Here is a 25,364-nt window from a genome sequence, read left to right as displayed (position 1 = left end):
AACTTTAATATTCAAAAATATCGCACCGTATGTCTGTAAATAGATTGTCGTATTTTGCCTACTATATACGTGTTTTTCCAAACAAAGGAACGAGATGATGAATAATTATCGGTGTGTCTCATGCTTAACTATTATGACCTAGAATGCAGATATTTTCTATTTCCTATTGGGTGTGTCTGACCTTAACCTGAATATTGTAGAGAGGGTTGTCAGGTGACAAATTTGTATGGTGTATGTCCGTTCGTCTATCATTCTTAATTTAGTAATAGGATGCCTTTGGCTCAGGTAATATCGTCATCTCTTGTCAGACAACTTTTAGTCAATTCTGCATTTTTTTATAGATTGCTATGACATGCTGTGATTATGGCTATAAAAAAATGTAAACGGGGTGGCCGAACCAAGACTGTATATAAAATAGTTTAGTTTGTCAAATAATGTTTTGCGGGTCTAAACTCTAAAGTATGCTGCACTTCTGAAATCATTCAGTTATAAACAACACAGGACCTCATATAAATACTGATAGACTACACCTACTTAGCGAGAGAAAACTGGGAGTTATAGTAGAAAACTATGAGTATACCGAAAATAGTTAAGAAAGAACGGAATAAGGATAAGACAAATGAAGTATTAAGTAAATTTAAGATTTAAGTGAACTGAATACACATATACTGATGCAGCCAATTTTAAGACATGGCACCGAATGACTCTAACTAAGAAGTTTGAACTCCCGTTCAGAGCTCAGAACAACATTGGATGACTTTATGAACTGATGTTGCTAGTTTGACCGTTATTAACTGTCAACTTCCGACTACTATGGTATCCTCCATTGCGTATCAGAGTTGGGAGTGGCTGGACATGCGTAACATGTATCCCAACCATCTCAGTCGATGAAAATGACGACCCAATTAACAGATTTTCCTTGATTTCATCAAACGCAAGCAGCGTTTCAGAAATATCTGTTGTCAAAACTAGTAACCTACGTGTGCTCTTTGTCTTCAAAACCCATGTTTAACAGCTAAAACGTTGTTCAAAATGAACTACACAATATACTGGCCATTTATTCGAAATGACTACTAATTTATAAGCACGGTTGTTTATGGCTTATGTGACCAAACTCAGTCAGCAAAGCTATATAACACAGTCGGTATTCGAAATGAATCGGTTTTGTGACGCAACGTTGTAGCCATTTAGCGACCAGTTAACGCTTTGAAAATAAACATACGAAAAATATATTATTGTCGGGATAACTCTCTATCCTAACTTTTCTAATTTCCTCAGATGCGGATTTCAGAGTGTAACTTCGAAAATAGTACCAAGCTTTTCATTTCAAAATAAATGGGACTTCATGCGTAAGTCCGACGGCCCACTAATACCCCTTGATATACTCGTACATAATTTTCATTGTAAAGTGATAATGCCAGTTAATTCAAAACATTTTTGTTTATGTTTCTAGTCAGTCTAAATCAGATGCAATAGTTACCAATGGAAATAGTCATTTAACAGGATCTTCGATTGTTGATGTTACCAACCCATTTCTGGTGGAAGATGAAGGTTTCGTTGAGGGGTTAATTGACTGTGCAAATAACCATTTTGTTTCTCATTCTTTTCCCACGAATACATCAAACGTTCTGTCCTCTGGTTCCATTCAGCACTCGATTCAACCTAAACCTATTTACGAATCACGAATAATTAGTCCCACATGTTCACTAAACTCCACAAAAGATCAAATGGTCGCATTAGGGTTGAACCACTCTGTGTCCAATGCTTTAAAGTTTCATACAAATCCTATTAAAGTAAGTAAATAATCTGCATCATTTTTTTGATGACATGGGCTACTTAATTTAACGGTAAATAATCATTCACTAGATTGTCTCAGTTAATTCATTTTCAACCCATATTTCTATACAGAATTGGGAAATCACGTCTCTAGAGTTTCGTCTACTAAATAACCTTGAAAAGTAATTCGAAGTTCAAAATGCTGTATCGAATGACAATCTTTAACACACTCAACAGTTACAGTTGTTGTTAGCTGTTGCTTTTTACACAGCTCCTGTTTTTTGTAACATTGTGTTACACAACCGTGCTACCTACTTTGTGACCGTATATTGTAATGATGTCAGTACGTATAGTTTCTTCCAGATTAATTTATTTGTCTGTTTATGATATGAAACTTCAAGACACTTGCTGAAGCAAGTGTATCCACATTCCACCATGAGATATGTCGTTCATCGCAGATAATAAAATACACAGTATTCATAATTATGGAATGATTGATATGCATATGAAAAGTCTTTTACTTTCGATCTGCATGAATGAACTGATCATCTCTCTAGCATTACTATTAGGAGGTGGATTTACGGAAAATCTCTCGTAGAAATGTTACTTCTCGGAGTTAAAAAGGACCTGAAATGACTAAAATGTAGAACGTAATTCGAAGTCGTTATTGCTTTGATCTTGAGTAGCTTTAATTAACAGAAACCGGTGCATTGAACAAGATTTATTATGCATTTTGTGATAAAACTTGAATCGTATTTAAACTATTATCATACGCTTGGTTCGTTATGAATAACTAATCCATTTTGATAAGTCTTGTCAAATATCGATATTATTTTCATTTTTACTCTTAGTCAAGAATCCCTAATACTTGTTGGTTTTATATGTGCACACTTTTAGGTATCAGAATATTTGTTTTTTAACAAAATAACTGAAATGTTATGGAAACTTTTTAACAGTACTGCTTGTATGTGATGGAACATATATCCATGTGATAATAATTGTATTTTACAAAATAGTATCGGGAGAACTATGGAAAATGAGGTAGTGAAGTTACTAAAGTCTAAAATTCGATTCACTGGATTCTGACTTATTAATTTTAGTTTCTATCGCGTGTGGATTTGTGAATACAGATGATTTTTTTCACTGGCTGATGAAAAATATTTGTGCATTAATTTTCAGTCTCAAAACACATATCTAAATATAAATGTAATTTAATGCAATCAACCTTCAACTAAAATCATTATTTGTATATTCTGCGGGTTTATTCACCCATTTACCTAGTACTTGCTCGTATAGTTGCATTCGAGGTAAATGCTAAGTGTAAGGGCTAATGTTACTACTCGAGTGCCCAAACTGAATTAGTGGGGTGAGCAGAGTTCGAACCGGCGACTTAGTGGCTGAAAATCCAATGCCTTAATCGCAGAAAAGCGCTCCACTATCTCACAGGTTCCTATAAATCCATCTGTTCATTATCCGGTATGTGTATAATGTGCGTACAATTGTTTTAGTATAATTCCCCTAGAAGTAGATAATTCCATGACTCATATATTACTGCTACATTGTAAAGCTTCAAGGTCCGGTACCTTCGTGTTGACAAACACTCAAATTCGAACTCCCGAGAACTGTCAGTAGTGTAAAATATCCCTAAAATAATGGTTAGATATTATTTGGTTACAATAGTCACTTGCATAAGTGTGAAAGGTCGCTCTAAAATTTATTCTCATTATACTAAGTATTTCGAGTTGAATATACTGAAAATAAAAGTCTAAATCATTTCGAAAAGTATTCCCATTTGTTACATTTTTGAAAATATATTTACTTAATTTTCTTTTTTTCGTTACAGTGCCCTGTCAAAGAAAAGACACTAAGAAATGTGCGACTAACTAATACAGAACAACATGCTCGAAGTATGAGTCCATCTAATCTTACTGACATATATCTATCTTCAAAAGATACAAATGATCTTATCGATGAAGATGATATGGAGGGTACAGATCTACTTCATTTAATCAGCAATTCATTGGATCGATTTAATGCTATTGTTCACCCACGAGATAATATATCAACATTAACATCTGGTTTAGGGGAATCTAGAAACATGTTGTCAGAATCTGAGAGTTGTAATAGCTACTCTCAAGATTGTCTGTTTCCCACTGACGTTGTTACAAAACCTGCTACAATATTATCTGCAGATAGAGTAAGTTTCTATAATTTGTTTATGATTGGTATTACTATGATTATGAGCATTATTATCCCTCGTCAACTTGTTCCTTGAAGATATAGCGTAGAAACTGCATTTACTAATCATTAATTCACGTCATCATGGTATCTTGATTTCTGTCACCATAGTGTATTTCGGCTTTTAATGAGTTCAAAAATCATCACAAGCCCTCGTGGAATTAAAGTATGACTAGAAGCAAGGCAAATTAACGTGGTTATATATATATATATATATATATATATATATATATATATATATATATATAGCGTGAATTATTCACTTGAAGTAATAGACTCTACTGATTTGTTTTTTATTTTGAGTTTTGAAACAAGGTACATCATAGTATTTATTCATTTTCTCCTGTTAGTGCTAAGATAAACAATAGGGAGGTGCTCACCAAATAGAAATTGGAAATATATTTATCAGAATCTAGTTTCAATTGGGTAAATGAGTTACTTAAACCGTTTTTAGTAGATATCATGTAAACAACTTTTCTGTTTAACTAGTATATGCATCTTTCATTTTTTTTCTGAGAAACTAGTCCATCTACTGACCTTGATTATTAGGTAAAACAGGTTTGTTGTATAGTGAGAAATGTATGTTATTCACACACAATTATCTCTAGTTTGTTAATGGCATCATACTTTAATATTTTGTCGGTATATGTATGAGTTGTAATATAATTGAATACACACCTACTTAGATTTTCTGTGCAACTACTTTGTCTGTATAGATGGTGTTAGATAATCACTATTAATGAGGCTGGTAAATTAAATTTTGCAACTTGACAACGAAACCACTTTTTCATTAAAACTTCAATATTCTATATAAATTATTAATGGTTGTTGATTCACCACCATGTTTACTGATGAAACGAATAAATTTATGGTTTAGGACGAAAGGTCAAATCAGTACAAGATTGTGTTTAGCGAACTAGTTCTTAGTTTAACGGCGACCATTTGATTTCATTGATTAAAAATATCATATTACAGTGTCTGTCATTGAAAGATGAACTAAGAAGTACACTAACTTACTGAAGGCCTTTTGTGAGATGGGACACAGAGCTGTGTTTGTTGGAAATGCAAACAAAATACATAGTCCTTTAAAGGCCTTATATAAAAATGGAAAATATTCCTCTCCGATGCCCAGTATAAACCCCACTCACTCACTTACACTTGCTACTACGAATCGGGAATGGATAGCCGACCAGCGATCTTCAACCAACTTTTATCTCGGCTCTCCTCAATTATTGCAAACTTCTGTTCTTAGTCTTCATATACTGGCTTCAGTTCCCGGCATTATGCATTGTTTGATCTGCCTCTTTCCTTTTGACCTTGAGAATTCCGAGTTAAGTGTTACTTAGTGATCCTGTCTGGTGATTTTCGCAAGTGTCCTCTACCTTCCTTCAACGTCTTTTTCTAATTTCCTCCTCAACTGGGAGCTGGTTCGTTCTCTAACATCGTCAGTGATTTCTGATGGTCTGTGGTGAATGAGTCCGGAATATCTCTCGTGGACAGGTGTTGATAAATATCTATGCTTTTTGGTTATGGTTGTGGTAGTCCTCCACGTTGCAGATTTATGCAATATAACTGTTTCAAAGTTAGTATTGAAAATTGTAACGTTAGTGTTGTCCAGCAGTTCTTTCGAATCCAGATATTCTCCAATTGTAGAAATACTGGCCTTGTTTTGCTAATTCGCAACTTGTTATTTGCATCAGATCCTCCTTGTTTATCACTGATATCGCCCAGTTACGTAAAGGCATCCATCTCCTCCACAGCTTCACCATTAAGTGGTTCTTTAAATCACATTGGTGGAGTTCCTTGTGCGTATGCGACATTTTCTTCCTCATTATCAGATTACAAGTTTCTCTTCCCCCTCCTTTTATCTAATGATTTTCACTTATCCCAACCAGAGACAGATTGTATTGTCCCAATTTTGTGGCTATTCGAACGACTCTCCCGGTCTTCCACATTGTCCGAACGTTTTGTGTACCTATATTAATTGTTGTTCTGGTTGTCAGAGGGATCTTAGGCCTCTTGATTTCCGAAGAATCTCGGTTCCCACCATAAGGCAGAAGAATGTGCAATTTCTATCACTTTCATCTTTAGTGTGGACGAGATGTATGTCTACGTAAATTAGGGAATGCTTTATGCTAATTTAAGACTTTAAACCTAATGAATGTTCAAAGAAATATAAATGGGAAGCATTAAACACGTTATGTTAGCAAGAAACTAGTATTCGACAATGTTTGATAGTTCTTTCGAATGTACATCATCCAGAAAATGTAATTAACGTTTCATCATTATTGAAATACCAATTTAATCACTCTGCTTTTATGCAACACATATTTTGTGTTAGCTTTTCTAATTTGAGTGCCGTTACTTCAACGCATTATACGTATAATGTGATGTAATTTCTACTACATTCGTTTTTGATGACCAGCTAGTCAATATTCAGTTGTTATTTAAAAACTCTCTTACCTTAAAAGTGTGTAATTTCAATTATTGTATATTTTCACTCAGGACAATTTGAGTTAATGTACTTACAAACTATTTTTTCCATGATTATAAGTTTGGAGTTTTTGATTAAAGAGATTCAACTCTACCTTCTATTATACAAAGAAGAAATCACATGTTTTACATAGAATTCTGTAAACTGAATAAAGTCTTTTGTGGTACACATTTCACTCTTGTAATGTACTTAATCTCAAGATGTTGAACTATTATTGTGGATCGTGGATGCGCATTGCTGAGGAGTCCCATAATAGGACGAAACGGCTGTCCAGTGCTTCCAGGTTTTCCATGGTGGTTTAGCTTCAATTGGCTCATGATCTCAACTATTAAATTGCTATAACATCCACAAAAATCCCTTTCTGATATTATCTAAATGTTTTATATTTTCAATTCGTTGTATATCATACGTTTATTTTTTTGTATTTTATCTCTGTATTCTTCCAATTACCAATTTTTGTTTTGATATGACCATATAAAAAGGTGACATTATTTTAAGTTAGAATTTTTTGAATCATAGAATTTTTCTCACTGTTATTATATTCTACAGTTTAAAATGTATCTTACATAGTAGATTTCGTACTCGAAGATCATGTCGCAGCCCGGATAGCTCAGTGGTAGGGTCTCTGATATTGAAGCTGGGTGACGCGGGATCGAATCCGTCAAGGAGCATCGGTTCCCTTAAGACTACAGTACACCTTGCTGACGAGTGCCAAGTAGCACGAAACCTAGGTCCAGGGTTTCCTGTTGACTACCTCCAACCACTATCTTATATTCACTCGTTAATTTTTCTTGCTTTTTTGTCAGTTTACAGTTAATGAAAAAGCTGCTATACTGTGTACATGTGAGATTTTTCTGTTTTCATCTTGTTAGCATAATTATCACTTTACACAATTGTGATTTGAAAAACAGCTTTATTTTAAAATGCTTTATTCTTATTCTTTGTGTGTTGTTGACCTTATGTGTATACATTCCTACCTCAATCTCTTTATCCTCCTGGTATACACAACATAGATGACCTTAATTGACCTAAATATTACGGTCTTTGTTTAATTCCTATCTCCAGTTCTCAACAATTTTTCTTTTCCTATCTTCTAAAAATACATAAAATTTAGACCAGACTGAATTTATAATCATTTGAATGGAAAATGTATTTATCTATGTATAATACGTGTATTTATGTGTGTGAATTAAACTTATTTAAGCTTTGTTTTAAAGGTTAGCTAGTCTTTGTCAATTTTATTTCATTGTTCCACTTTAAATCCTGGTAAAAAAAATTGAATACAATAAACCGTTCCACAATATTACGCTCGTATATTTATTTGTTCTTCAGTTTATTTTTCATAAGTTGTCAAAGAATCAGGCATTATAATTCATGTGTTCTTTTTTTAATAGTTGAATTCATGAGCCAATCTGAGCTAGACCAACATTGAAAACCTGGAGTCACTGGACGGCCGTTTCGTCCTAGTACGGTACTCCTGAGCAGTGCGCATCTATAATCCCACACATGAAACTCGAACCCAGGACCTTCGGTTTGGCACGCAAACGCTTAACCTCGAGACCACTGGGTCAGCACCCAACGGTGTTAGTGCCTAACTTCAACCAATCAATGATCTTGCGCCACATGGGGTTGTGGAGGTTGTTGAGTTTTTGATTGGGATCATGAATCGATCAATGTTAGACCACCAGTGAAAACTTGGAAGCACAACTCATGAATTCAATTATTAAAATGATTATAATCTCTACAAATCTTCATTCTTTTTTTTTACAACGAAAGATGACTCCATGTAAAATCGATTGCTATTTCTTATGCTTTTTATTCTAGGAATATAAATTATCCAATGTGATGAATATAGGCAATAAATTAGTCCAGAAACACCCTAATCATTCATCGTTGCTATTTTTGAATTCTGAAGTAGAACAAACTGGTAGATTTTTGGAAACAAATAATTCTTCATATACGACTACTAAAACAAGGTAATCTGACCAGGTGATTTATGTTGTCATTAGAATTAATAGTGATATATTGTTGAATGTTCGTTGTTCATTTCTCCTTTCTTTTAATGTATGTAATTTTTTTAATTTGTATTCGTATAATTTTTAGAATATGATGCTTTCTACAATCTTGTTAAAACTATTAACATGAATTTAAGAAAAATGTTTTGATTGGGAGGTAATTTCCCGTTGGATGTTAAGTTCCAGATATTGTTTTCACGTAACCGATATAAGCCATTTCCACATTCTGATGTGTCGTATCACCTTCGCAGCGCTTATTATAAATTAAATATTGATTAAAGTGTAATTCTCACTTTCAATTAACTTTATATGTTAGTCCAATATTTTTGTAAGTTCATTTATAATTTGTATCCCTCTAAACTTTGTTATAGGCAACGTTTTATGTTGAAATATACGTTAAATGGATCTTTGAAACATACTGTCATCATCGTACTCGTTGTAAATACACATCATTTACTTTATTTGCACTTCTTGTCTTAGCCTCTTCATCTAACCTCAACATTGTTCATTTATTGGTATCGTCCAGTCTTTTACTCATTATTAAGTGTTGTCATTATATTTGATAATGCTCACTAATCAGTTGAATATTTTAATACGAAAATTTTGTTATTCTGAATAACGTTAAAGCACATTTCAAATAAATAGGCGTAGTTGTTACACTGTATTAGTTTAAATTACTCAAAATAGGAAATACTTTATTATTATTTTTATCCTTCATCATTCACTTATTTACAATTGATACACAAAATGTTTGAGAGGGATAAAGAAATAGACAATTGATTCACTTTATTTTTTCCTTACTCGTCTTATTATTGTGTAATCACTAGGATTAAAAAGTAAGCTTGTGTTGTTGTTTCTGTCAGACCGTATGTTTCCAAACATTATGAATTTTTGCAAAGATGGATAGGGGCTAGCAATGAAATCCAGGAGGCTCGTTTCGTCCTATTTAAGACTCATCAACTGTATGTACTTGCATCCCAGAGTTGGTGTTCACTCTGAGACTCGAACCCACTACCGTTCGCTTAAAACGCCATCGCGTTATCTCTTTAGATACCGAGTCCTGATAGCTTATTACTACTAATATCTTATTCTGTCATTTGTGATGCATTTGTTCATCACTCAATTGTTCCAGACTTTTATTGATGATATTTCTATTCATAATAAGTACTTTTTGATAAAGTGTGCTTAAGATTATGACTAGTAGAAAGTAGAATTGAATTAATTGACCTGTAATCGAGTTCACTTAGGTGCTGTGTTCAGTTTTGAGACAAATTGTCACGTGTGATCACTAGTACTACTACTTGATCGTCCTAATAAAAGTTGATAAAAAGGTAATTTAGTCGATAAATCACTAAGATCATGAACGCTAGGTTCGTGTTCGACTCCCTCCCACTTTACTTGCTTCATTTTAAGTAACTTTCACTCAAAACAGTGTGACTAAAAGTTAAGTAAGTATGCAATTGATAAATAAGTTAACATTGCATCTCTTTATTTATTTTGGGACTATCTGATTGATGACGTACGTGTGTATTGGTATTTTGGGTTAGAATTTAACTTTCATCATCATTTTATTGTTTATTATTGATTTATGCATACAAAAAGTAACAAATGTTATATAAATAGCTTGTTTATTATAACTAGAAAATATCGAAGTAAATTTCAACGTCACCGCATTGCACAAGCAAGTGGCTATCAGGACTCAGTAGCCGAGTGGATAACGCGATGGCGTTTGAAGCGAAAGGTGCTGGGTTCGAGTCCCAGAGTGGACATCAACTCTGAGATGCAGGTACATGCAGCTGACGAGTTTCAAATAGGACGAAACGCGCGTCCTGGATTCCACTGCTAGCCACTATCCATCTTTGCTTAAATGGATTTGAGTTTATTCCTTGAGAACAAACTAGGCGAATCAAAAAATACCAAGGGAAGTGGTGTTATCATATCTGAACTAAAATTATCGACATGTATATCAACAATGAAAATTTCTGTAAAAATAACTGTCATATTGAACATGTTCAAGACTGTCTTTTTTGTGTTGATTTTCATTTGTGGAAAAAAAATTAGCAGGAAGACTATTAGTAGTAATGTCATTGATTTTTCGCTTGATAATGATTCTTAATAATAACGCACTAACATTAAATAGTTAACTACTTTGTGGTATTTGTACGAACTAGTGGGTCTTTTATACTTGATTGCCCGCTGATTACGAATTGCAAACATAATACGTTCATTTGTGCTCATCTAGTTCTTCCTCTCTTAATTTACTGTATTTCGGGAATTCCTAATAGTACATTAATTCTAATACTAATTATTATACAATTGTCGGATTCTTCATTTAATCAACTTTATATAATTTCAGTTAAATTTTTTTAATAGTATTCTGTAGACCATTGAATAATGATTAATATGAACAGTAGTTGGATATAAAATGTATGATTTTTTCACTATAACCATTGAACGAATATCTTCTATAGCCTCACAATCATTGATTATGTACAATTCTACGGATAACTTTGTTTGATCAAATATCCCAATGGACATCGTCTAAGAACTATGTAGTCCTCTTTCGTGCTCTAATGACTATTAGTTCTTTTAAAGTTGTTCAGATCATATTTTTGAGTGTATATTTTAGCTTGAAAGTGTAATATCAGATTTCCATTTTTCATGTAGGGATCTTCTCGATCGGATCAAAACTAATGATCATTATCGTTTACTCTAAAAAAACTTATTGTATTCGGTTCAGATGGTATAAGGAAGGTGCTTAAAATAATAAATAGATTTTATGTGTATAGATGTGTGTTTAAATTATTTAATGAAATGTGTCTTTTTTTGTTTTCTTGTCTTTAGTTGTTCATCTTTTGGGCGTTTACCTCTATCATTATCGTACTCATACTCAAATGAGGTAAGAGAAATAAACAAGAACATTGATGTCTGCATTTTGTTTAGTATTCTCCCCTTAGTTGTGTAAACTTCGTTTCTTATGTAAACACACGATTTACCAATAAATTTCGGAAATTAAACATGTTACACAATTTAATAAATTATGATATAGTATATATCACAAGTGTTTTTTCCTACAGGTCCCGATAGCATCTTGTCAACCGAATACGACATACTATTCCAATATTCCATCAACTATACCAATCGATGTTACTGCTCCCGCTGTCACTAAATATGTTGTACCACCAACCGATTCTGCACAAGTTAAAAACGTTCTTACGGATAAGTCAAAATCATGTTGGCCAACTTTACCTGTTAGTGTAACTCAGCATAATCCAAAAGTGTTAACTTCATCCATAGAATCAAACAATTTACTTGTTGAATTAATTAACAATAACCGAAATATGTTAACTGATAATGATATAGAGATGTTAAATTATTTAAATTTGGATTTAAAAAATCTTTTATGTAATGTCTCAACTACTAATACCACTAATACAACTGCTGTTCATACAACTTCAGTTGATTCACCTTCTCTTCATCATGGTAGTGTTAATAATAACAAATGTAACTCAATGGGTTTATTTGTTAGTCAAGATGAAAATCTATGGAATCATAGTAAATCATTTCAATCCAATATGTCGTTAATGCATGAGACACAACTATTAAGACATCCATCTCAATCACCTCAAACAACAAATCTACCGCCATTCTCATCGAAAATATTTCTTCAGCATTCTAATACTGTGTCATCAACTCCTGTAGATATAATGAAATATGAATGTTTAAACAATGATTCAGATAAATTACCAATGAATTCATCTGATAAAATGATATTTAATACGAAATGTATTAATAACGCAAATAACAAACGTAATGATAATTTTATCGCATCATTCTCATTGACATCAGTAAATAATTCTACTGGATGGTCGACAGGTACAAGTTTATTTTTTAATAATGTATGTTTATTTATTAAATAATGAAAGTTAATTTGTTGACTTGAACTGTCAAATAATTCATATGGAATCTTCTACTAAGTCCATTGCATTCTAATGGACATCTATCCCGAACTAAGTAATAAAGGTTCTCGGTGAAGGTTTCAAAGTAAAAATACTATTTATTGGCTATTTAAACCGAGTCAGGTGAGCTATCTGACTTTATGATACGGTAGTTCCTTTTTACAACACTCTAAACACTTTTGTGGTTTAAAAAACTGGATGTTATAGTGTAGAGTCTAATACTACAGTTCATCAATACGAATTTTTAAAGCTTTCATCTGACAGCGAAAGCGAATCGATAAGAGGAAGTATATTGAATGTGTAACGCAAGTGATAGTCATCAAAAATAAATGCATCTGCATAGGTTTTTCGACTGGATTATTATCATAGAATATTACTGCTCTCTAGAGGTATAGCGATTACATCAAATGCGACTCAAAGCAACAAATAATTCTTAAAATCATCCTACTCACTGAAATAAACCATTCCACCATTCATGTCTTATAAAATTCGCGGGTATTTTAACTATAATATTACTAGTCGTCTTAAGTTATGAATGCAAATAACTGAGTCCCAACTCAGTAGTCTGATGGTTTTTCGTTTGCCGCCAAACTTAAAGGTCAGTTAGTCAGCCACAACGTAGAACTTCGTACGTACTTACATCAGTTCGAGTTGCCATACCACATTAGCACACAGATGCAGTTGTCGATTCAAATCCCATAGTGGTAGAAGTAGTAAGAGTATAAGCATTATGTGAAAGATTAAGGTTTGAAGATGTTATTGAAGGAGTATAATCCAATGAAATAAATTTGGAAAGAGAAAAAAGATAGAGACATGAAGAATTCAGAAGGTTAGAATTTGGCAGAACACAAAAAGTGGATGCACCTTCGCCATTGCAAACGATTTTGAGCCATGTCATTCAAGGTCTCTAACCATCGATCTCTATCATCTCGCGAATCCCAACCAGGTAGTCTACACCTACCAGCATGGCTCAGTTCAATTGTCAGTGACTTTATGGATTTGTGCCAAGTCTTGGTCTGGCTGCCCCTAGCTTTCTTCGAACCCACTCTTACACCATAAAACATTGCACGTCGGGGCAGTCGGTGGTTGGATATGCGTAAGACATGTCCCAGCCATCTCAACTGATGAAGTTTCACTACTTCATCAATCGATTTGCCATCCTTACCTAGCACCCGTTTCCTAACATCTGCATTACTTACCCGGTGGTCCCAGGATATACGAGCAATGCTTCGAAGACACCTATGATCGAATACTAGTAGCCTACGAATATCCTCTACTCTTACCGGCCATGTTTCACTGCCATAAATAAAGTAGGACGGAACGGACTGCTGCACAGTAAACCCGTCCTCTTGCTGCTAGACGGATATCTCGCCTACGCCATAAATGACGCTAGTTGGCGAAAGCTAGACGAGCCTTCTGTATCCGTGCTGAGATTTTGTTACACACCAGACCACAAGGACTGATGAGACTCACAAGATAAGTGGAGCGGTCAAAACGCTCAACTACTTCACTCCCTATCATTAGTTCAGGTGCCGATGCAACCCAATTCTGAAGTAACATTTTGCACTTCGAGGGGGAGAATCGCATCCCGAACATGCCTGCATGGTTGTTTGTAGTGGTCAGAAGACTCTGCATTTTGTCAGCGTCTTCACCAAATAAAACTATGTCATCGGCGTATTCCAAGTCAACAAGTGAGCCTCCCGGTAAAAGTTCAACTCCTGGAGATTGAGATGATGAAAGTGTTATTTCTAATAGCACGTCAACGACAAAGTTAAACAAGAATGGAGAGAGTGGACAGCCCTGACGAACACCACTTGAGGTAATCAATTCTGATGACAGTTCGCCATAAGCTCTAACTCGACCAGTTGTGTTGGAGTAGAGAGCCTCTATGAGGTTAATGTACTTCTTTGGTACTACTTTCAGTGACAAACACTACCATAAAACCTTACGATCAACGGAGTCAAATGCCGCCTTAAGGTCAAGAAATACTACGATTGTGGGACGTCTGAATGTATGTCTATGTTCTAGGACCTGACGTAGAGTGAATATCTGGTCTATGCAACCACGTCCAGGTCGGAAACCAGCCTGGTTTTCTCTAGTCTGCTCTTCACGAGCTTTGGTTAGGCGTCGAAGTATTATTGAAGCTAATATTTTAGACACTATATTAGTCAAACTGGTTCCTCTGTGACTGTCACAAGAGGACTTTTGTCCTTTCTTATAGACTGGCACAATCAGTGATTGGGACCAGTCAGATGGAATTACGTCCAGTTCCCAGATTCTACCTAAGACCTCAGTCAATCTCGCTGCTAGTACTGGACCACCCTCCTTAAAAATCTCAGGGGTAAACCTGCCAGGGCCTGCTGCTCTCCCTGGCTTCAGATTTCCTATAGCTTTTTCAACCTCGTAGAGAGTTGGAGTACTTGCATCAATTTGCCATTCAGGACGGCTGGGGATCGTGGGTAACTGAAGTGTGGCTGAAGGCCAGTTGAACTGACTCCTAAAGTGTTCTGCCCATCTATCCAATCTCACGAATTGAGAATGAATGATATATCCATCTTTATCTGAGATAGTTTCGCTGATAGTCGGGTTCCTAATACCGGTTTCTTTAACAAGTCTGAATAGTTGTCTGCTGTTACCTATTGCCGCTGCCTTTTTCATCTCTCTTGCTTTCGCCACCCACCATTGTTCACGATCAGTGCGTAGGCTTCTTATTAGCCTTCGCTTAAGCTGACTCTGCTCTTCGTTATGTTCAGAGCCAGGTGGGATGAGTTTTCGAGCATCTATCAGTGCGGTAGATGCTGCCGAGATCCATTGTTTCTCCCTAACGTTATGGTTTACCGTACTAGCGGATATCACTGCTGTTGCCACAGCTTTTCGGATGTCATTCCACGCTGCTTCAGGGTAGGCACAACTTACATGGCTGCCTAACTGTTTTTCTAGTTGTTCCTGAAATATATTCTTAGCTTGCCTATCATTAAGTAGAACCCTAAGAGGTTTCCCTGCAGTGTCTTTCCTACGTCCAGTAAGACGCAGACATATATATGCTCGCACTAGAGCATGATCCGAATCTAAATATGTGCTCCAGAATGAGCGACAGTCTTCTCTTGAGCCTCTCCATCGGTGGCTGATAGCTATGCGATCTAGTTGGGTCCAACGTTGGGACGAATTCGGGGGTTGCCATGTCAAAAGATGTTTTTCCTTATGCTTAAAGTTAGTATTTGCAAGAAACAGGTGGTTATCTGAGCATAGCTGCAACAGATGGTCGCCATTATCTGTTCTTTTAGCCGCGACACCATAAGATCCACCCAAGTGTCTTTCCCTTTCGCTTAGTTTACCTACTTGAGCATTAAAGTCACCACCTACTATTACTACATCAGAACGCCTAGCTTTTCGGAGGTCAGAAAGTTTCCTGTAGAACTCATCTTTTATATCATCTGAGCTGCAGTCAGTGGGAGAGTAGGCAGACGACGAGTTTCCCTATATTTCCGAGTCCTTACTGATCCGTTTAGTCGGACAGCGCATAGACGACTGTCTACTGGGATCCAGTCTAAAAGAGCTAGTTCTGACCTAGAACTTAATGCTATACCTACTCCAGCGAGGCCACGGGAAGCAGCATCAGGGCTTCCAGATACACGAAGCGTGTATCGAGATGGTTCTTTATTTTGATATGGTTAGGTCAAATGAATGACGCTACTCGGATCTTGTATGCGCGTTTCGGAGACGCAGCACACATCAATGGTGCTAGATTCTAAAGTCCTAGCTAAGGAGGCCTGTTGTCCTATTTGGCACGATGTTCGGACGTTAAAAGTTACTACATGTAGTTTGGAGCGTGGTTTCAGGAGACCAGGAATAACGTTCCGTGTACTCGAATCGTTTACCCTAGCGGTGTGAGGTGATAAAAGGACATGAGAAGGGTTAGTCGTGTAGATAATAAATTTATTAGGAGGTGTAGGAAGGATTTGAATGTGACCAACTTGGTCTCATGTGTTGTTGTGGGTATGAGTGCTAGTATCACTTCTCGGCTGCCCACACCGTGGAAGGGTATTTCTTGAGGGACCTAAAAAGGAAGTTGGATTAGTGTTGGTCTTAACGGCGTGGGAGCGTGACTGCAGAGCCCAAGAGACAACTGCTTGAGGCCGGTCACGCACGGCCTTTTTGTGGTGAGGCGTTGACTTTTTTTAACCCTTTTCTTCCTTGTTAAAAGGCAGCATCGCTGTTATGTTGGTTGTCCGAGGGAAACACCTTACTACTGTCACACCCTTCTACAGTCAGCAGTACGACTTCGCTCTCGGACCCTGAGTTGCTGCTTTTAGTCCTACCGTTCTTCAATCGACGAGCCTGGCATGGTAGAACCTACGGGAACATTTGTTCCAGCCAATATAGCTTGGTTGAGTCATCACGATGAGCAAGCCCGACCACCACGTCAGGGTAGCTGCTACGGTCGAGTACAGAGATATAAAATTAACAAGACAAATATGAATGTATTGGAGGTGCCTGTAGTATCATTGATGGTGAAATAAAGATTAAAATAGAGGATTTGGTTCGAAAAGAGGTAGTGAATTCATGGAACAAAGAGTATGGAATATTACTGTAACTCAGAATCTATAAGTAGACTGATTTTGAACCATACCATTAAAGTCTCAAACAATTGCAATTAATGAGCATAATCTTGTTCATTTCACGTTAAATACTGTTAAACTAGCCATTTTTTATTTTCTTTCAGAAGCAATTAATAGCTTATCGTGCGATACAAGAGATATATTAGCACGATCCCATTCAGTTGGATATCATCAAGATACTTCTATTACTACATCATTATCTACAATAGGACCAGAAGTAACAATGACAACATCATGCTCTATCAATCGTACACCGATTATTAACGTGAGTTATCCATTTACAACTGGAAATTTAAGTACGAACCGCCTACCTATTATTGGACATTCTACATCTACATCTGGTAAAAATAAAATAACATTTGGAAGTTTACCACTACCAATGTGTACTATTAATTCTACTGTGAAAAATTTAAATGGATCACAACAACAGGAGGTTTGTTATTTCCTTGATTTGTTTTTCCACTATAAAATCCAAATTGACGGTTTTTGTTTCTTATCTTATTGTTGTCTGAATACGTTTGTCTTTTCAGGGATCTCTTATAACGCAGTTTTGTTTATTTTCTTCATGAAATTCGTCTTAAAACTTATTTTTGATGAAAAGTGCATTACTTTTTGGTCACTAGAGTAAGCTAGGTTGCGTTAGTTTCCGTAAGATTCAAGGTATCACCTTGCTGTGGTCATTTCCAACTATCATAAAGCTAGAGTCTAAGTTTACCTTACGTCTATTTTTAACTAATATCAAAAAAATATTTACACGGTACCGAGCCGATTAGTCTAGTGATCACACTACAAATTGATTGATATGATTGATCAGTACTAAAAGACTAGACAGACAATAATGGACACTACTTAGTTATCAATCAGTATATGTGTATATGGCACTTTGATCGATATTATTGACAGGCTTTATGTAGATAATAACTGACTCACTATCATCGGATTCTTTTTTTTTGTATAATTTCAATCTCTCATTTCTCGCAAATAAATGTCCTTTCAATAACCAAAGCAAAGCTGTGAAAACTTGCTTACTTTTTTGTATAATTATCTCCAGAATATTAGATATTGTTTGTTGAATTTTTCTTATCGAAATGAATAGATCAAATTCTAGAATTTTTTTAATATGACACCACTTATCATCAGGTATGTTTATGCTTATATTTTTACCACACCATGACAACATGTGCTTCTTGGATTATTATTTCATGTTACAAACAAGCGATTCACATGATAAATCGTGTGACTATTATTACTTATAGAAAATAGAATGAAGAAACTAGACTGTACTATTCAGTAATTCATGATTTATATCATACAGTGAATTCCAAAGTTATTTTTTATTTGGAAATATGGCATTTGATTAATTATGGGAAAATAGCTAAACTAAATGGAGTCTATTGATATTGAGACAAACTATTTTATTACTTAAGCATAACAAAGGTAGATTTGGTAAATGATTTTTAATAAGATTAATTTAGCTTTGCTAGTTAGTTAACTTTTATTAATTGTGACGTATTCATCCACGTTTATAAAGGTGTAATTCTGTGTGTAGACTATGTTGTTTTGTCAAGTGTGCTTGAGTCACAAATTTGTTTACTGAGCATTCGGTTCTAAACCTTCTATTCATTTATCTCTGATTCAAATGAAATAATGAATGCTGAACATGTGAATAAATTTAATTTTCTATGTGTACTCACTTTTGTCTATCTGCCATTCAAAGATCAGTTGAATAATAGGAAATCAATGAGCAGTAAATAACTCCATTGTTCTAGCTTAGATTATTTCTACAAAATCTCTTTTTATATCACTTTCAGAATTGTCAAGTTTTGTGGTAAGCGACATGGAACTTCACTGATCAATAGGTCTTGTAACAGTTTTTAACAGAAAGACGGATATTTTTGCTAAATGAATATTTCATGGCAACATCGGAATTATGAACTAAGATAACCAAGTTGATTTCGGAAGTTTCATCCTTCCATTGTTATCTAGCTTTCTCATAGCCGTGCTTCTAGGAGTGAACAATTGGCTTTTTTAACACTTCAAAAATTAAACCTCATCTTTACCAAATTATTTAAATGGAAAATAATAAAACAAGAGAAATCGGTCCAGGAAAGAGTTGTCTTTTTCGTTTCTAACACTTCTTGTTTCGTGTCTCAATGATCGCTTTCAACCTACACAAAATAATGAAATGTAAAGTTCTGATATTTTGTGAGGACCGTTGGTGCCACCTTGACGTGGTGGTCGTGGTGAACCGATCCAAGTATATTGGTTGGAACAATCGTTCCTCAAGGTCCTATCATGCTAGACAGGTCAGTTGAAGAGCTTAAGACTAAAAACAGCAAACCCAAGGTTCGAGGGTGAAGTAATATTGCTGACTGTACAGAGATGTGACGGCTGTAAGGTGTTTCCTTCAGACAACCGGCATAACAGCGATGGTGCCTTCCCACAAGGAAGGAAGGGGTTAGAAAAGGCCGACCCTAAAAATGCACACATCACCTAATCCCACGGAATTCCGTCTCCGGCGGTAAGGCCCTTTGAAGAACGGAGCTAACACGAAAATTACTCACAGAAAGGTTGTGTGACCAGCCTAAGGCAATTGTCCCTTGGACACTGCGGTCACGTTCTCAGGTCACTAAGACCAACTCTAACCGAATTTACTCATCAAGCACCTCTAGAAGAACCCTTCCACGGTGTGGGCAACCGGTAAGTGAAAACCCCCTCATACCTCTTATAGCACTCAGGACCACTGTGTTCATAATCAATTTCCATCTTCAATTCTTATTATTCCTCCTACCTTGACTTTCAACTCTAAACTTCCTCTTTTAATCAGAAGGGGTTTTGTGGAGATTTCAGTATTTTTCTTGGTGAGATGTCCTTCTTCCCAGTTTGCCGGTACTTGTTCCTCCTCTCAAGTCTTCATGAATAGAACGTAGAGCATGTTTTCAGTTAATTGTATGTCCGACCTTTGTGCTTCAGCTGGTATATTGTCAAGTCCTGTTGCTTTCCCATTGTTGATTTGTCTGATAGCCATCCTGATTTCTTCGATCGTTTGATTGAGTGACATTTGTACGAATGTCTGTGTGTGCTGCTCGATGTCTGGTGGGTTCAGCGGAGCTGGTTTATTGGAGAGTTCCTTGAAGTGTTCTGTCCATCTGTTCCACTTTTCTTGAATTTCAGTGATTGTCTTTCCTTCTTTGTTCTTGACTGGTCTCTGGTTTGCTAAATTTCCCTGCTAGTTTCTTCGTCGTTTCATATAGTTGTTTCATATTTTCTTCTCTTACAGCTCTTCCCTCTGTCGTTGTTATATCTTCCACGTACTTGTACTTGTCGGCTCTAATGCTCTTCATCACTTTCTTGTTTACTTCTGTGTATTCAGATTGTGCCTTGACCTTCTCTGTTCATGTTCGACTGTTGTTAATTGCTAGTTTCTTGTTCTTCCTTTCTTGAATCTTGTCCAGGGTTTCGATAGAGATCCATTCCTTATGATGATGCTTGTTGCGTCACAGAACCTCTTGACACGTTGAAGTTAGTGCTTCTGTGATCACTTTCCAGTTGTCCTCCATCGTAGTTTCTTGTTCTTTCAGTAGATCCTGTAAGAGTTGGAACCTGTTGTTGAGAGTTATGTTGAGTTTGTGAGTATCTCGAAGGAAGGATGTATTGAACCTTTGTAATGTTGTTTGTCTAGTTTTCCAATGCTTGTTTAGCTTCAGTTTAATCTTGGCACTCACCAGATGGTGATCTGAAGCTATGCCAGCTCATCTCTTGGTTTTCACGTCTTCCATTGTTTTTCTGAATTTTTTATTGATGCAAGTTTGTACTATCTGGTTTTGCGTCGTGTAATGCAGTGAGACTCATGTAGCGGCAATTCTTTCTGTTTTACTTTACGGCTGCGAAACGTAGCCAAGAAGGGTAGAGGTCACACGTGAATTACTAGTATTTGAACACAGATGCCTTATAAATATTGCTGGGACTACCGGGTAAGTAATAGAGAGATTAGACGCAGAATATCAGGAAATGATGGTAATTCAGTTGATGACTTTGTGAATCTACATCGTTTGAGATGATTGATCCACTTATTACGCATACCTATCAACCGATTATCACGGTGCTCAATGTTGACTAGTGTTGGAGACGGTTGGAAGAAACTTTGCGACGGCCAAACCAAAGTGTGGCATCAGTCCATAAAGTCACTAAATTCTGGTCTTATCCATATTGGTAGATGTATACCAGTTTGTTGGGGTCCACGCGACTACCTTTACCAATGGTTGGATATTCTGTGTGACATGGCTCAGAATCAACCACAATGGTGTCGGTGTGTACATTCTTTTTCTTCCCTTAAACCATGAGATTAAAATTACTTTATACCTTCCTTTCTCTCTGTATCATATCCTTATTTGAAATCTGTCTTTAATGCATTACTACCATTGAAGTAACTACTTTTATTAATTTGGTGTTGATGTTGTTGTGCTTATGAGGTATGACAACTTGGACCGATGCATATATGTGCCTGGTCCTACGTTGTGGTTGACCGACTGAGTATAATGCAAAAAACGTAATCCTCTGAATCCACCTACAGCGAACCGCGAGATTTTCTATGAATTTACTACTTATACAGATATAAAATGTTATTTTAGGGAGAACTGAATTATCACAGGATAATCTTAATCTCAAGTGGTTAAACATATCTTTTTTAGTTTCTGATACACAGAACTTCTGAATAAACAGTTCTGTCCTCACAAATATTTATTATGATAACATAATATATCGACCACAAAGATACAATATTTGTAATGTGTCTAACTTCTATGACTATGTCTTTTCGGTTTATTCTACACTTGTTTAATACATCATTTCTTAAAGATATTCAATTATTTATACTTTTGTAATTTTTACAGGGATTTCCCATTGCTCATTGTAGACGACAAAACAATAATAATAATAATATACCTTCAAACATTAGCAACATTTCAGTTTGTTCAGTGGGTAATTTAAATTCAGTAAAACAAGCAGGTCCGAATTCCCAACTGTCAGGTAATAAATCACGTTGTTGTACGAATGGTCAAATGGCATCGGGAGCAGTTACAACAATAACACCATCAGATTCATTATTATATCCAGGTACAGAATTAGTCAATGGGAAACCAGTTGTAGCTAAATGGCGTCGGGCATGCAGCTTCTACTTACGTGGACATTGTAAAAAAGAAGATTGTGAATTTGCGCATGATTTAACAAAAGTGACTTGTAAATTCTGGGAGATGGGTGAGTGTTTCAAAGGATCCACCTGTCCATTTCTACACGGTTATCCACCAGAATTGAATATTGAGCAGCAGCATTCATAAGTAATAAACTGAAATATGCATGTGTGTACATGGGCAGCTTTTAGTATGTTTATTTCCCTTTTTCCTATGTAACACTCACAGTTTGATTATTTTATTCCTTTTGTTTATTTTCACCAAAGAAGAGAGGCTCCACAAGGGAATACCTAAAAAAAGAAGTGAAAAAAACGACATAATCCTTACTTAACTGCATTTTATTCATATCTTTGTTGTCTTTTAATATGCTAATCTATTTTGTTTTCCTGTCGTACATATTTTATGTATGGTTTCCTTTTTTTTAAGATGAGTTCGAGCTGAAAGCCCTGTCTCTTTCCCTCGTATTATCCTGAGATTATTCTACTTGGAGTAACGAAAAGAGAAAATTTTTATGCTTTATTCACGTTTATTATTATTATTATTACTATTATTGCTATCGCCGTTATTATTACTGTTATCAACATTATTATTACGAGCTTCATCTTTTTTTACTAGCAATAGTTTTCTCAAACTTCTTAACAAAAAGAAATCTATAGGTGAGTACTGTCTATCTTGTTTATTGATTTAAAGACAATTTGTTTCTTTTATATCAATACAGATATACTCAAAATAATGGCACAAGTTCTACAGTCTCTACTTTCGATCCCTCATTCACAAATTTGATTTTCGTTTATGTATGTATTTTTTTCACTCCGATTTTATTATATTGGTTTATCCCTACTTTGATATTCTTTTTTTTAACCTGTTTACTTGTATTCGTGTGTGTCTAATGCTGAACATAGTTTCAGTCAACAAGTTGCCTCTTTTCCATTATTTTTTTTGTCTGTAAACGTTTTTAATTATTCTACTTATTTTTTTCTAGCCATTTTCCTTTCTTTCCCCGAATTCTCACTCTCTAATAATGTACTAATATATTTTTTGCAATTTATTAGTAGTATAATTGTTAACTTTAACTAATATAATATGATTTATGTTTCTTCTAATTCAGGTAGAATCCTACTGCCCGTTCAACAATTAAGGTGCTTCAGTGGTAGAGACAGGAAAAAGTGATATGTAATCTCATAACTGTTGTTTTCTATTTTTTGTTTACGCCTCTTCCAACTTCCGATATAAACATACGTATTCGTTCATCTGTTCTATTAACTACATTTATCTCCGTTTTATTATCTTCACAGTTAACAAAAAGCGTATCGACATTTTTGTCGTCTCCTTTTTTTCTTTTTGGGTATACACTTGAGTCAAGATGGTAAAAAAAGCATACAAAGACAACTTTTTATTTCATGTGATATCCCACAATAACTTTAAGTAATATCAGTGGATTTTTTAAAATTTATTTTAAAATATGCACATGTACGTATTATCGAAGGATATGAGTTCTGTTTGCTCACTCACTCGCTCGTCTGTATGCATAATTGTACTTTTGGTTTCATTTTCTAAACATGAGAATGATGTTGACTAATTATATTGATTCATCTAACTCTATTCTTTCTCTCAAAATTGACTTCACCTGAACGAAAACATAGATAACAAGAAATTAAATCTGAGAGATGTAATATCTTTCAGGTATTATTACTCCGATGTAATTGCCTTTATTTTTATTGATTATTTACTTCATCATACTTCCTTCTTATCTCAGGTGATAAAAACGTTTCTGAGATTCATGATATGTTACTTTTTGTCCTTAAAAGTTGACTGACTACTGTTAACTTTCTAGGCATTTACAAATCTGTTAATTTCTTTTTATAAAGTAATGGGAAATAAAGATGCAGAATTTTTCTTTACTATAGAAAATAACTTCCTGTTCACTACGCTCAATATTATTTCATTTTAATATAGAAACGAGAAATAAAACAATTTTAATCCTTTTTGCCTCTCTATTTCTCTTTGCATCACACAAATGTGTATACATTACATGGTACATCTACTCTTTATATGTTCATTGACCTATTGATTAACTGCTGCAGCTCTCTTTCTTTTTATCCCCATTTAGTACATACCACTTAATATGTATTGTTTTTCATGCCAGTTATTAGCTATACCATACATAATTTAATTAACGTTTAGTTAACAGTTTTCTTTGTGGATTACATTATAATTTAGTACAACGTCTCAATCTATTTATGATTTCTCTCTATATATGCTTCTGAATGATAAGGAAGTTAACAGTGTCTGGAAGTATGTAGTTTGCTTTTTCTGTTTAGCGTGAAAACTGTTTGTCGATATCTTTTAGTGTGTACATGAATAGAAAATAAAGACAGGTGCTTGTTTTATCAAAGAACTTTTAAATACAAATCTCTATATAATATCTTTACTGATGAATATTGTAAGGAGATAAAGTCTTGTTGTCTCTCTTTTTTTCATATGAATAAAAAAAATTATTTGCTCAAATTTGTTTTTGCATCAGTTTTGACGTGAACGTTTTAAACGCTTATCTATACGGAGAAGATGATGTTCCCTATCGAGTCGTGTTGTGATTGTGAAGAGATAGGGTTAAATCCTGTTCTAAGGTAATTTATACAAGGAAGTATGTGGCGACGCATTTAATTATCACTTAAACTTTAATAACATGGAAACTACATACACCCTCACGTATTTTGCTCATCTCTTCGTGAGGGATGGTATCTTGTTTTTCTAACGTAGTTGATGTGAAGCTTCAATATGAAATTTAACGGTTGAAGGTTCTAACCCTAACCCTTAAATCGTAGTTCGTGAAGCGATTGAAGTTAGACATTAACACCGTTGGATGCCGGCTCAGTGGTCTAGTGGTTAAGCGCTCGCGCGCGAAACTGATCGGTCCTGGCTTCGAATCTCGCGAGGCGGGATCGTGGGTGCGCACTGCCGAGAAGTCCCATAATAGGACGAAACGGACGTGCAGTGCTTCCAGGTTTTCCATGGTGGTCTAGCTTCAATTGATTCATGATCTCAACTATCAAAATTACTATAATATCTACAAA

General features: G+C 35.3%; 1 protein-coding gene and 1 non-coding gene across 2 annotated transcripts; both read left to right on the top strand.

Moving 5' to 3' along the window:
- Window positions 1–1,454: 1,454 nt before the first annotated feature.
- On the top strand, window positions 1,455–22,437 carry Smp_198980 (ccr4-not transcription complex, putative; the record flags this gene model as incomplete). The annotated part of the gene is made up of 7 exons (XM_018797054.1): window positions 1,455–1,793; window positions 3,620–3,973; window positions 8,333–8,484; window positions 11,368–11,422; window positions 11,601–12,399; window positions 17,206–17,534; window positions 21,994–22,437. Coding segments are annotated over 7 exons (2,472 nt in total), but the record flags the coding sequence as incomplete, so codon positions are not given.
- Window positions 10,220–10,291, top strand: Smp_tRNA_00209_Pseudo_TTG.1.1. Its single transcript has one exon. It is a non-coding gene (tRNA).
- Window positions 22,438–25,364: the final 2,927 nt, after the last annotated feature.

Source organism: Schistosoma mansoni (genome assembly GCF_000237925.1).
Source record: "Schistosoma mansoni, WGS project CABG00000000 data, supercontig 0169, strain Puerto Rico, whole genome shotgun sequence".
NCBI lineage: Eukaryota > Metazoa > Platyhelminthes > Trematoda > Strigeidida > Schistosomatidae > Schistosoma > Schistosoma mansoni.
The sequence above is the reverse complement of the archived record's forward strand: the minus strand, read 5'-3'. Positions and strand labels throughout refer to the sequence as shown.